Source organism: Falco peregrinus, chromosome 6 (genome assembly GCF_023634155.1).
Source record: "Falco peregrinus isolate bFalPer1 chromosome 6, bFalPer1.pri, whole genome shotgun sequence".
Taxonomy (NCBI): domain Eukaryota; kingdom Metazoa; phylum Chordata; class Aves; order Falconiformes; family Falconidae; genus Falco; species Falco peregrinus.
Window position 1 is genome coordinate 53,554,019 of NC_073726.1, and position 13,731 is coordinate 53,567,749.

General features: G+C 38.1%; 1 protein-coding gene across 2 annotated transcripts in view; it reads right to left on the minus strand.

Annotated features, from left to right (window-relative positions):
• The window catches only part of TMTC2 (transmembrane O-mannosyltransferase targeting cadherins 2), a 252,425-nt gene that overhangs the window by 140,407 nt on the left and 98,287 nt on the right, over positions 1–13,731 (minus strand). The window contains exon 2 of one of the 2 annotated variants that reach the window (XM_055808895.1): positions 11,216–11,786. The exons of the other annotated variant lie outside the window; for it this stretch is intronic. Within the exon in view, the coding sequence (XP_055664870.1) occupies positions 11,216–11,786 (571 nt within the window). The remainder of the gene's footprint in view (positions 1–11,215; positions 11,787–13,731) is intronic. 2 annotated transcript variants of the gene reach the window in all.

The following is a 13,731-nucleotide window of genomic DNA, read 5'->3' on the forward strand; positions in this document are numbered from 1 at the left end:
AACACTTCCTTCTGATTGTGGAAGGCCTGAGATGATGACAACACTAACTTATTTTGACTACTGAGTGTCCTGATAAACAAAGAGCTCATAAATACTCAGGTCAAATAAACAGTAGGTATGTATCTGCCTGGCCACCTTCAAACTTTGTGCACTAATACCAATCTAGTATCAGGCAGCTAAGGAACCCATCTACTTACCTTGCCTTTTGACCCATTTTTGCAGTGCGTAACAAGGTCTCTTAAATTAGCTAGCTTGGATACTTTCACATTATACCATTACCCCTAACTGCATAAGTAAAGTAGAGGTTTACCTTGAGATAAGCATTTCTTACCACTAAGATCTTTTACAGAAGTTGATTGAAATAATCAATTGAATTCCTCTTCCAAGGAGAGATATCACTGACAGAACAAAGATGCATGAAGAGAAGGCAGGGTGGGTTGTGGGTGGGTTTGTTTGTTTTTTGTTTTGGGTTTTTTTGTTTGGTTGTTTTTTTGGGTTTTGGGGTGGTGGGTTTTTTTTGACAGGGATTTTTTGATTTTGGTTTTGTTTGGGCAGGTTTTTTTGTTTGGGTGGTTTTGTTTGTTTCTGTTGAGGGGGAGTGTTTAGCTTGTTTGGTTGGTTGGGTTGGGTTGGTTTCCACATAGGTATGTTGACTTAGTAAGAGATCAAAGAAGGTGCAAAGGAAGCAAGGTAAAAATATGTATTATGCAGGTCACCTCTCCCTGAATAAGATGCAAGAGGGAGCTCCACAACGCTAGCTGAAAGGGATTTAGAACTGGGATAAAGATATATAGTTTGATACTTTTTGTTCTGGAAGAAATTATACTTGGGACTCTTTGTAAATAAACAGGATTGCAGAATCATGGAACTAGGTATATTTTTAATCCATATTCTCAAGCAGAATTTCACAAAATAAGTTCTTGTTTAACAGCTCAGGTCAGAGGAGAGATAAAAATATGTAATGATTAAAAAAAAATAAAAAATTCACCCTGCAAAATTGCTAATGCTGACTTTCCACAGATTTCAAATTACAAGAAGCCAAAAATGCTGTATATGAAGTAGTCCAAAGAGGCAAGAACTAAAGTTTAAAAAATTGGCATTGCTTCTACCTTAAAACTCATGAGAGCTATTTTGTGGTGGAGTTGTGCCACTTCTAATAATGTCTTTTCAGGACAAGTCTCCAAGTAAGAGATAGAACTACAATAAACATATATTTAAAAAATAAACTGTAATCTCACAATCCCAACTAAATAAACACCGCTGTTGATGCAAGCTTCATTGTGCTCTACAGCAGTACAAGCTGCCCAGGATACTTTTAAAATGTGCAGACTAAAACATGCAAAAAATTTATCCATAACCCCCAAAGTCCTGTTTTCTGGGAGAGAAAGAATTTACAGAGACTCAGTACAATTCTACCCTCTCTCTTCCCCAGCTCCCTCATTGCCTTTATTAACTCAATATGCCCCTATACTCACTTTAAAGACTTCATTGCTATGGGAATTTATTTCCATATTTTATTGTCAAGCAGAAAAATAAGATTTTGATGATTAAATATCATAGAAGCTCCGACTTTTGCACAACTTAATCAAATCTGCAGCCTTAGAAGTAATCTCTGTGTGTGTGTCTGAAAGTCTTAACATTCTGATCGTAAAAAGGTACCTTAGGAGCCAGGTACACAAATTCTCCCCTCAAAAGCTTCTGGATAATTTTAACGTCATTTCCTCATATGCACTTTCAATTAGTTTCCTAGAAACTTAGGAACAAGAAATATTTTGTGTTCCCCCTGCTCCCAATGTGGACTATCCACAGCATCAAGGGACTCTTTTCTAAGAGACATTCAACATTAGTGAGGCTAGAAATTTACCTCCTAACAACTGACCCATAAAGTCAGCTGCAGAAGCGCAAGCCTGGGTTCCTTCCCTCACCATACCTAATCTGCACTGCACTGGAAAAAGAAGTACAGACATATGTACAAACATCGTTCAGTTCCTCCAGTAAATATGCTAGAAAATGTCTGCTGCCTTCTATCACAACTGGCTGTTTCCACTGTAAGTCTCACACACCTGTATTTTCCCCCTTTTTAATATTATAACTGTCTACATAGGTTAGTGTTCAGAATCACTATAGCTTGGAAAAATCATGCATATAAACATTAAATCATTAGGATGTAAATTAAAACGAGCATAAACAAGGAAATTCAAAAAGAGAAAAAAAAGTCTCCCTCGCAGCTCAGGGTTTGCATATGTTCCCGCTCCTTCAAAATATATTCTCCCAGGTCTGGAACCAGAGCTCATGCTCGTGTACCAGGAATGGCTCGCTCTTGAGTAGGACTCTAGAAAGACAACTGTCTTTGAGAATACAGTTCTATCAAACAGACTCAGGCAATGCTTTCTGAGCACTACAGTTCTGAAACTTAGGTGACTGCAGTGAAGATGCTCAAAAAATCAGGAGCCTGATCTTCAAACACTCTCAGCAGTGTTACCTTTCCCAAAGGTGCTGCAACGCACTGCTAGGAGTCAGAACTCACAGCATCCACAAGCTGCACCTGCTCCTTAATGTATTTGATTCTGACTGGGGACATACGGGTTTTTCTCTTCTGACACTACTATTGTGTGCCCTGACTCCTGGGAGCAGAGTCTAGCTTGCTATTTAGCTGTGATCAACCAAGTGCAACAGGTTCATTCAGTAAAACTCACCAGGAGCTGCAAGCATTCAGCACTTCAACAAATCAGGACATTTAGGTGCCTACCCATGACATTAGGAGGCTAATGTAAAGTACTCATGATTGAACACTTGTGCATAAAGCACAGGTATAAACTTTCTGTACAGCATTTAACAAACACAAAGAATACATACTTGATGAATACAATCATGAATGCATGCATTTTAACCAAGACACCAAACAGGTTTAAGCAGAAAGGCTAACTTCTACAGCAAATCTACAGGAAACACGAAACTAATTACACCAGGAGACATTAACTCTTGAAGGCACTGCTTTGCTTTAACACTGTATGTTGGTTTTCCCATTTTGTGGCCAGTATCCAAACAACTGACTCATGGGAGAAGCAGAGCTAGAGGGGAAAGGCTTTCTACCTCATAAACAAACAGATAATTGAAAATGGATAAAAGCTGCATGTATTTTCTTATCCCTCAAATTTCACAGGTACCCAAGTCCCCTTATCTCAGCATAAAATATTTAATATGTTTGACCATCCCTACCAAAAAGCATGAAATTTAACTCTTCTTTAATACTGATATTTTAAACAGGAAAATTGCCAATTGTTAGAAAAACACTTTTATAAAGCTTCTTCAATTAGGGAGCTAAAGTAATCACTAAGATGAAGAAAAAAACACCACCTGTAAATATTCCTAATGTTCTGAAACACAGTTGTTACACACTATGGTAAGTCTGGTGCTTTCACTTGATTTGTTAAATATTTTTAAAACCTTAAAAGCTAGGTGAGTTACCATTGTCAGATTGATATTATTTGCAAAGGTTTTGTAAACTGAACATAGCAAGCCCACCAATGCCCTGTAATTAAACAGCACAATGAAAAAGTTACGCTTGATGTTATTAATTGGCATATAACCTCAGAACAAAAAATAAGTGCTAACACCAGCCATGCAAAGCTCTTTTCCATCCTGTGCCTCAAAAAAGATCCCTTTTAAGCCTGGGGGGAGAATGGAAGAGCTCTGCATATTTTGCATGCTATCATGCAGTATCAAACTTATGCGTCTGAAGACAGTGACAAATTTTCTCTAGCAAACTAACATCTCTTGTATAAACTGAAGGTACTTCATGTCTTCACAGACTCTGCAAATAAGAAAAGCCTTCTCTTTTTCTTCACTTACTTATTTACTAAAGAATCATATGCCTTCTCCACCTTTCCAGAGAGGTGTTCTCAACTATATGCTCCAAGATACCACTGTAGACTTCAAGTGGGCAGAATAAAGTAATGCAGATTTTAGTAGCAATTCCAATTTACTATTAAAATATAATCCACTTTAAGCCAGTGACTTCAGCAAGCTAGCTTCTGATTCCTCATTAAAAAAAAAAAAAAAATTACAAAATTTGCCTTTGGATGCTCTATTTCTGTCCTACGTGATCCATTTCAGTGGTTCAAATCACCCCACAAAAATATTTTCATGAAATAACAGCTATTTATACATATTGATGTTCAGTTCAGTGCCACTCCACTGACACCACAGGGATCTGCAGGAGATCACCATCTCTGAGAAGATAGCAGCAGCCAATCTTGCTTTTCTTATTTCAGGATCAAAAGGAAAAGCAGCAAGGAGCTGTGGGTACTACAGGAGTATTAGCTACTTGAAATTGTCAAGAAAGAAGTAAATTGCAAAAAGCTTCTTTTGTCTATAAAATATCTGCTGAAGGGAGGGGGAGCAACGGTCTTGACCGTACAGGCCTCATGCTGCTGCCATCCAGCAGAGTGAAAAGCACCAGACTGGCTCATCCACAAACATGAGCAATGTATGTGCAGGCACATTTGTCTCAGCATTTCCACAACTTTGTACAGGCTTAAAGCTGCTAGGAAAATTAACCCCCAGCTGACCATCACATAATGAGAGATCACAGCCAGGGAAGAAACTGGGCCCCAGCTGGCAAGAGAGCTCCCAATCTTTTCCACAGCTCTTGAAATGCTAAAGGTTACCTGGCCCACAAATACAACATTTAACAGCTTAGTGCATTTGAATATGCAGCTTTTGTTAGGCAAAATGAACCTGCAAGAGGCATGTCATGTTTTGAAGATGTAAGTTATTGATTACTTTTAATTGGAAGAAAAGTAGTCTCAAGGAAGAGTATGTTTACTAAATATCTGACTTCGAGGATGAAGTCCGTCCTGTGAGGGAGCAGCTACTGCCCTAACAGTCTAAACACTGCATTACAAAGACACTGGACTAAGGGCTGGACCATACCCACACAAGTGTCTGAGAGAAACAGCTTACAAAATAACAGCTTACTGATCAGACCTGCCAAAATATGCAGCCCTCTGGGTAAATTCAAGCGTAACAGAACTCCTCAGATTGTAGAAAATGAGCAGAAAATAAACTATGAAGCTAGATTTTTAAATAGTGATAAAACACTACTGCAAAATGGCATAACTTGTAGATGCGGAAGGAGTAAAAAACCAGCAAGACTGACTACTGCATTGCTAAGGCTTTAGAACTCCCTTAGATGAGAAGAATAAAACTGTAAATTTAAATCAAGAGCACCATTTTATTTTAAAATTGCTTTCCAAAGCATGACGGTTCTAAAAGTAGTTGACTTCAAAGAGTAAAGAATGTAGAAAGTGGCTTATTTCAAGTTAAGAGCGTTCCTAAAAATCAGTAGCTTTACCTAATACCCAGCAGGAATCATATATATTACCCACAACTAAGGCTGATCCAAGACCATAAAAGAAAGCAGTGTTTTATAAAACTTGGTTTGGTGGTTGACCATGTCATCCATGGAGGCCCCAGGTTTACATCATTGCCTTAAGTAAAATATAGGCCTCCAATAAAATCACTTTTTATAAAACCAATACTGTTTAATAGCACGGAAGGTTAGATAATGCATCCTGAAATCCAATTTGTGGTTCATGTTAAGCTATTGATACCAATACCTAATTCCATATGTGAGACAGACCTCCCGGAGGGAGATTTTAATCAAATAAGTGATGGGAAAAGAGAGGTTTCCTTATTTTAGTATAACAAACCCCCTGTACTAACAATATGTTGATCTGGTAAAATGTTACCATACTGCAGCAGTTGAATATTAGTAGAACATACATCTGGTTTAGTTATTTCTGTAAAGGAGTTTGTATACAAAAATCACAGAGCAATAAATATTTTATCATTACCATTATATTAAAAATGAGCTTTAAATGTATTTGCCCCATCTTTTTAACTTCTAGTGCTCTCCAGCTCCATTACCACTATAAAAAAAAAATAAAAAAAGAAAAAGAAAAAAAAGAGGAAAAAAAGGAAAAAAGGCAGCACAGTAGGGTACATATTCGCTTTGTACTACTAATTGGACAGAAGACTATGTACGGCAATGTTGATTAACGGTTCTGCTCTCAAGCAGGAGATTGCAAGTACAAAAGAATTAGGCCTCTGCATTTGCATATTTTCTATAACTACAAACTTAATCACAGCTCTCTCCCGTATTCAGGTTCCCCCCCCTCCCACCCCTACACTTTTGGTGGTTTAACTTGCACAAGTCTAGCTGCTGACAGGTACAATCATCTGATACCTGATACATGACAACTCAATCAATCTGCATACCTGCTATGCAACTTACACTGGAAATGATTCAAGGTGTAAAATGCTGAAAAAATCAAACAAAAGCCTAACTTTCTTCCATAAGGAATGCTTTGCCCCGGTAGAGCACCCACTTTTTTTTTTTTTAATTCCTCCTTATTTCAGACAACTCATTTATGACCACAATAAGTACACTTCCATCAAAAAGTCCTGACAAGACAGCGAATACATTCTTGTCAGCCAGTCAGACAGAATAAAATAGAGCTAACCAAATGAAATGGGGTCCAGACTGACAACTTCACCAGCCAGAGAGAGCGCATCACAGGCTGATGGGAATAAAAAGTCTTGGCAAAAGAAAAAAAATCAGCAGCCAAGTTCTACTGAATAACCAATATGCGGATGACAGGGAAAAGAACTGGATAGTTTAATAAGTAGCTACGATGTACAATTTTAAAGTGCATTAAGAATAGCTTCTAAATAAGGGGTAATACTCATCTGCTCTGCTGGTGGTCCTGCTCTGCAGCTGCCTTGTTCAGAAGTCCTGCCAGTCCACTCAGATTGCACTGGGACAATGTCATGTACTTGATCTGACAAACTGGGACTCACATGATAAAAGGCATGAGCCCAGTAAACAGCTACTGGCCTTGTGCAGTAGCCACCATTTTGTATTTATTGGACACTCAGACCAAAGATAAAAATGGGAAAAAAACCAGGGTTGTCACTCCAATGCCATCTCCTGGAGCATTTTTAAAGCTGCTTTTACCAGCTCATCCTGCAGTGACCATCCCGAAGAAGGTCAGTGGTTTTACTGTTCTTTAAACAATTAATTGTGTCTCAGTTTCCCCCGTGTATATTCTGAAAAAGGTTACAGAAGCCAAAAGACATATAGTCTGGGAGAAAGCCAGCCTAGGTCCTTAACCACCCACTCCCCCAAACCCCTTGCTCTCCATTCCTTGTTTCTGCTGCTGCACCTCTGCTTTCCTCTCAGTATTTGCCAGTACAGCTGTTTGTAGGGCAATGATGAAGAGTAGATATAACTGATTTGATTCAGGTTTAAAATAACTCCTAAAGATATATCTGGAATACTGGGGGTAGTGATGGTGGTTAAGGGGTATTTTTAACCTGCATTTCCTCTCAGTTCCAGTTTGCAGCACAGCCCAGGAAACAGTTGTGTCAGCTCAGCTGGACAGCATTTAGCTTAAGGTAGGTAGCCTGAAAGGCATAGCTCCTTTCTACCAGTCCATTACAAAGCATTCTGTTTCATATCATTATTGCTTACCTATTTAATATAGATTTGAGCTAACCACTTCTTAAAATGATTTTCCTTTCTTCCTTGACACCATTCTACACTTTTCCCCTCCAACACACTACAGAAGACCATAACATTTTCCTAAACTGCCCCTTTCAATGTCTTTTTTCCCCCCTTTCTACTGCAGATGCCCTCTCCCAGTATTTACACTGGGAAAACACAAAGGAGAAATTCCTGAACAGGTAAATAGACACAATTATTTCTAATTACCCAGACATTCTAATAGGGAGTTCTTTGATGAGAAGGAGTTTGGTGGGAGTTTTTTTGTTTTGGCTTAAACCATACTCCAGTTTTTTAAATGCTCAAGCCAATTAGCTAACAGTATCTGTAGATGGCTACTTTGGTCTCGTGCAATTTGCAATGCAGGAATGCCTTTTCAAGCAAGAAAAAGTGTAGGCAACAATATTTAAAAAAATAGTAATCCAAAAATTGATTTTGTTTGCTTAAGGAGATTTTACTGATTGTTCTAGGAAAAACTAATTTGTCAGTTCTTAATAAGGATATATTTCATTTAAGGCCAAAGCAGCAGCAAAAAAAAGGCAACACCCAAATGATCCCAGAGAAATGCAGACCTGAAAGCTTTCTTAATTTTTATTTGAGTCTGTGCTTTAATTCTGTATAATGCAAAAATGAATCTGTTGGCTACATACTTTGGGGGGTTACTTTGTTTATTTTAAAAACAAAGCATATGAAAAGCAAAGCAAAAAACCTCACCTATCTTTATCATTCCATGTATAAACATACAGAACCAAAAATCAAAGCTTTTAGTAAGAAAACTTAGCTCTGTTCTTATTAATGATTTCTGAAGAGCCAGGTTATCAATTTAAAATGGCAATCTTACACCATAATAATCTTGCAATTCTTTGAAAATACATCTAAAACGTAATTTCAAATCAGCAGGACAGGACAGCATCTAACATGCCTTCATGGTCAGGAGTTGTCAAACATTGGTCAGACATGCTACAGTCAAAATCCAGATTTCTCAACTCCATGTGCATTGGCCATTCTCAAATTCTCCGTTGATATCAGCTAAATAGCATTCTCCAAAATGAATTTGCAGTCTTTGGATGGAGCAGGCCAGTGACAGTCTCACTATCCTGAACACTCTCTAAACAGTGTTTTAAGTGAAAGGGTAAAACTCAAAGAAAGTGCTTCAGAAAATACTGACTGAAAAAGGCGGCAATGCACTAGAATAATTATTTTCAGTTTCTTTTTTAGTAAATTGCAGTGGTTTTATTGCCCTAGAACATTTCTATCATACAGTGTAAAGCTCTCCAGAAGACTGAAGCATTTGCTTTAATTTGCTTTTAAGGTGCTACCTTTGTTTCTCTGTAACACACCTATCTTTACTTATTTTGTAATTACAGTGATTATCCTTACAAAAGGTTTGTATTTCACAGTGTTACTTCCCATGCTTAGGAGCAGGAAACTGCAATGCTAAAGGTAGAGGCTATGCAAAGTTGGACTACAAAGGAGTATACAGACAAGCCACTCAAAAAGAAACACTTCTCATAACAAGCTAGGCCAATGAAGATATTTCCTGGCATCTCAAGCCCTATAGAATGATACATTCTTACAAAACATTATGTAATTTGTGAATGATTTTTCAAAAACTTCAGTAAGAAAGAAGCCTTACTTAAAATAGTTTGTAACTGAAGCTTCCAGCTGAGTTCCTCATCACTGTAAATGAATGAACAGAGGCATCCCTAGTATTGAAGAAAAACTTGGACAGCAGTGCTGACCAAGGAAAAAGGTAGCCTTGTAAGTTAGTGAATTAGGAAATGCATTTCTGGCAGATTAATAAAAATGCTCATGTTTAGTTTACTGTGGTCTCTCCCCATAAAATTCCCTCCAGCTAAAATCCAATCTCCATGAAGATCTGTAATCTACAAAGCACAGAATTATTATTTCTATTGTTACAGATGGGAAAAAATATTGAGGCTTTGACAAGAGTTTGCTGTCCAAGAGAAGTCCAGTACTGGGTGAAAAACCACGCACAAGCCAGGCATCCCATCTAGGAAGACAGGCATTCTAGGATGTGGAAGCTCAGACTTCACCTGTGTCACTTAGGTCTTTTCTGGAACAACTTCACCCTGGCCCTGAAGCACAAAAGGAGGGAAAAAAAAAAAAAGAGGGGGAGGGGGGGCGGCAGCGGTAGAAAAAGCTTTTCCCCATTAAAAGTTCATCACAAATGTTTGCAAATATTTTGGTTTTGAGCAAGGAGTGTTCTGCAACAAAAAAATTCCTAGCTCCATGACTGCATCTTCGTCATTAGAGGTTGCAATGAGGAGAGGCTGTGCAGAACACAGTTTAGATTTGTGTAAAGTCATGCACAAGGTCTTCAGAATTTCATATATGCCAGATAAATGTTTTTACCACTGTTTAATTCTGTAGGATAGTACTTGAATTATGAACCAAACTGCTTGAAGGACTTTACAGAATCTCACCCTATATCTTTCAGAACAAACCTTGCTGGTACAGATGCACTTCAAAAAAAAAAACCACCCAAACTTAATTAGCTTACTGTTTGCTTCTGCTTAATATTAGGTGCAAAATGTAACATACAATATTTGGCTACTGACAACAAGAGGTCTTACATACGTCAATATACATAAGTAATATATACACACACAAGAAATTATTCTTTCCTTTCCAGTTTTGTCAGAAAACAGCATAACTAAGCCAACATGTCACAGCAGTTTAAGAGGACACTATCAGAAACCACTTAATTTTTGTTTTACTCTTACTGTTTTCCTCGTATAGTCTATACATCTGTAGTGTACAAGCAGAAATTATCGCTTTACCAAAATCTACATTTTTTTTCTCAATTCATGTGAGTGAGAAATCAAACACACTCCTTTTGTTAAGTCAGTATTTTTCTGAAAGAAATCCATTTCACTGAAAATAAAATTAGAAATACTTAGCTTACTCATTTGTACAGCAACTGATTTAAATGAGTCTTGATTTTGGCTGGCGTTTCTGGGTACCACTAAGATACATGTAGTTTTGGGAGAGGGAGGTTAGGGGGTTTTGGTCAGCATGTTTGTTTGCTTATTTTATGTGTTTGTTCTTGGGCAAGAAGTTAAAAAATGATAAATATTTATTTTGTTAAGGCAATAATACATTGGAGTCAGTTCCTACCAGGGGGGAGAAAAAATACCTGCCAAAGGCATGCACCCTGTTCCTATGCATCTCTGTAAAACTAGACCAATAAGAGCTCTATTTTTGCCTCAGGGAGCCTGTAGATGATATCAGCTGCCACACTTGCACGCCCAACCAAACTAAGCTGACTTTGCAAGATACAAGAGGATAAGAGCATGAATGAATTCTTTGCAAAATGCAGCCAGCAATCCAGTGCTAGACAGTAAACAGAATCTAAGGAGAACACTGCTGGAAGCAAGGAAAGTAATTGAAAAAAATACATCCCCAGCGTCAAGTAATGACAATGGATAACAACACATTGTTTAAACAAAATGCAAAACCCCCATACTAAACTGCTTTAAATGTTCTTTCAGCATTAGACATCTGTGCTTATTTTGGGGAGTTGACTAAACTACTAAGAATTATTGTGTACTTAAACTCATTTAGCACCTGTTTAACAGTGATTGGTGCCTTATGAACAAATAGCTTACAAGAAAGAAGACTCACCTTATATAAAGCAGGAATGATCTGATGCATTTTCAGTCGATGAAATACAAAGATATCATACACCGCTGAAATGGCCAGAACAGTCACTCCTTGCTCCTTCCACAGCATGCTGCATCCTGCACACAGCCCTGCTCCCAAGATCCAGCCCCAAGTACTCAGTGAGGAACCTCTAGTAGAGCAGTGCTTCATGTAACACATCAGGGAAAGCAGAAAGAAGAGGCAAGCTCCGATGTCTGCCCTCCCTACAATCCCTGCTACGGCTTCTGTGTGGATCGGGTGAGATGCAAACAGGAGGCCTGCTATCAAGGTCCAGTACCCATCCCCAAACAGGATCCTGGAGAAGTTTGTGAAAAGGCCTGTGACTGCAGCATGTAACAGGACATTTACAAGGTGGTAGCCCCATGGGTCCATCCCTCCAACGGCATGGTTAATGCGGAAGGAGAGCGTGCAGAGAGGTCTGTAGGACTTGTGGCTCCCACTGTGAGTAAGCAGTGTCCCCCAAAAGTCATTGTAGAAGATATGGGTCCACGGCGTCTCAGGCAGAAGGTCCTGGTTTGTCTTGATAGCTCGACTACAAAAGACAAATAAAAACCTCATTTCAACAGATGGAAAAGGGTACAAATGAAAGGCTGTCAAAATGCAATCATATTGCTACCACAAAAAAGAATGGCATTGCTTTGGTGCTGCTTTAATTCAAGTTTTGAATTTTTACATGTGATGTTAGAAAGCTACGTATCTATTGACTTCCCACTAAAGCAAAATTTCCATATAAATTGGCTTTTAAAACATTAGAAACAGATGTTACGTTGCTTCCATTAAATTAAAACACCCTTCAGTGACATTCGTCAGAGTCTAACCCAGGAATAATCGGTTAAGATTTGATGAGTTTTAATTAAAATGGAAAAGAAATATGAAAAACTGACAAATATTATTGTTGAAACAACAGATCCTCCAGTAATTCAGAACTAAAACCCCAACCGGCCTTTTATACTGAAATTTTAATTTAGATGTTGGAATGAATCTCACTGACATGGATGAACAATAAATACAGGAGTTCGTAGGAGCATGCAAATCTCTGGTGCTGTACGGAGCACTCCCACAACTGTCTCATACATATTTTGACTGACAACATTTTCTGCTAACGCCTTGCTGGAGGCAGACAGCAGAATATTTTACAGGTGAAAATATACCTTCTCTTTAAATTTCTTAGATTTACAACTGAAGAAAAAACATTTTTGTGTTGTATTAGCTTATGAATTCAAATCTGTGTCAGCTTGGTTGGAAAAAAAAACAATGCTGCAGCTTTCAGCATTTATGTTTCCAACCACCCCAGCAAGGACTGGTGCCAGCCATTAGCAGTCTCCATGTCTAATTTGGTACTGTAAAAATCTGTCCCCTATAGTGTTCGTACAAATGCAATCATTTGCATTTAAAATTTATGCTGTGGGAGAAGGTGTGAGACCTGCTTAGTGCAAAAAGATGACTAGAATTTAATTAGTTACTTGCCTTCGTAGCCAAAGCGTATTTAAGCAATTATTTAAAGATGCATTGCTGTTACTACTGAGCTTAACTTAGCATTTATTTTACCAGCGTAATTAAGGCTCCAGCCAGCTCAAGACTCTTGTATTAAAAATACTAAAGAGGTATGATTTATATTTAATTCTTTACTCATTCTCTCTTTCTGCTTTTCCAATAAATATCTTCCCATGATTAACAATTCTTCAATTCAGATGACGAATAAAAAAAAATGGTGTGAAACTAAGGCCTGCATTTCAAATGCACTACTCTCATTCATCCTCCAAGACTCCCCTCATATTCTCCATTCCCTTGGAACCTATATCCAAAACCCATTTTTTATGGTATTAGTTTCAGGAATGTTGTCTTGTTCTGTAAAGAAAACTGCTCAAAGGCTGATACACTATGCCACAGAATCTCCATGCAAATACCACGCAGATCAGCAATTCCATTGTCCAGAGCACATTGCTGTAATGCTTTCAGACAGGCTTCCTCTCAGCATGTCCTTTTGTCTCTGAGCATATGGAGGTTATGGAGAGGTCAGCTTAAATCCTTTAAAGATCTGATGATGCTTTCTAGTACATTTGAAAATTTTAATTTTGACTTCCGCTTATGCAGTGGATCAGGTTGCTTGTATTTGTTTTCCCAACCCCACACACATTTTTCTCATTTTAGTCCAGTCACAAAAGAACATTGGAAGAAAACAAGATCTTTGTTTTCACTTTATCTTGTCCTTCTGTGTAGTCCTTTCCTGAAATCCAGTTCCTCTGTGATTCCAGTTTGTAGTATCACTCTCAGAAGTACTATCAGAAAAACTAGGAATTCAGCAAGAATAAAGCAGGTGTTAATCTAGAAAGAGTCCAGTCCTTTCTCTGAGAAAAAAAAATTTTAGACTACAGGCTCCCAAATGCTAAGAATGTTTATCAAATGTCAGGGTTTAGAGTTGAGAACTTGAACCGCAAGCCTGCTTTTTTCTTGGGGAAATACTGAGAAAATAAGTG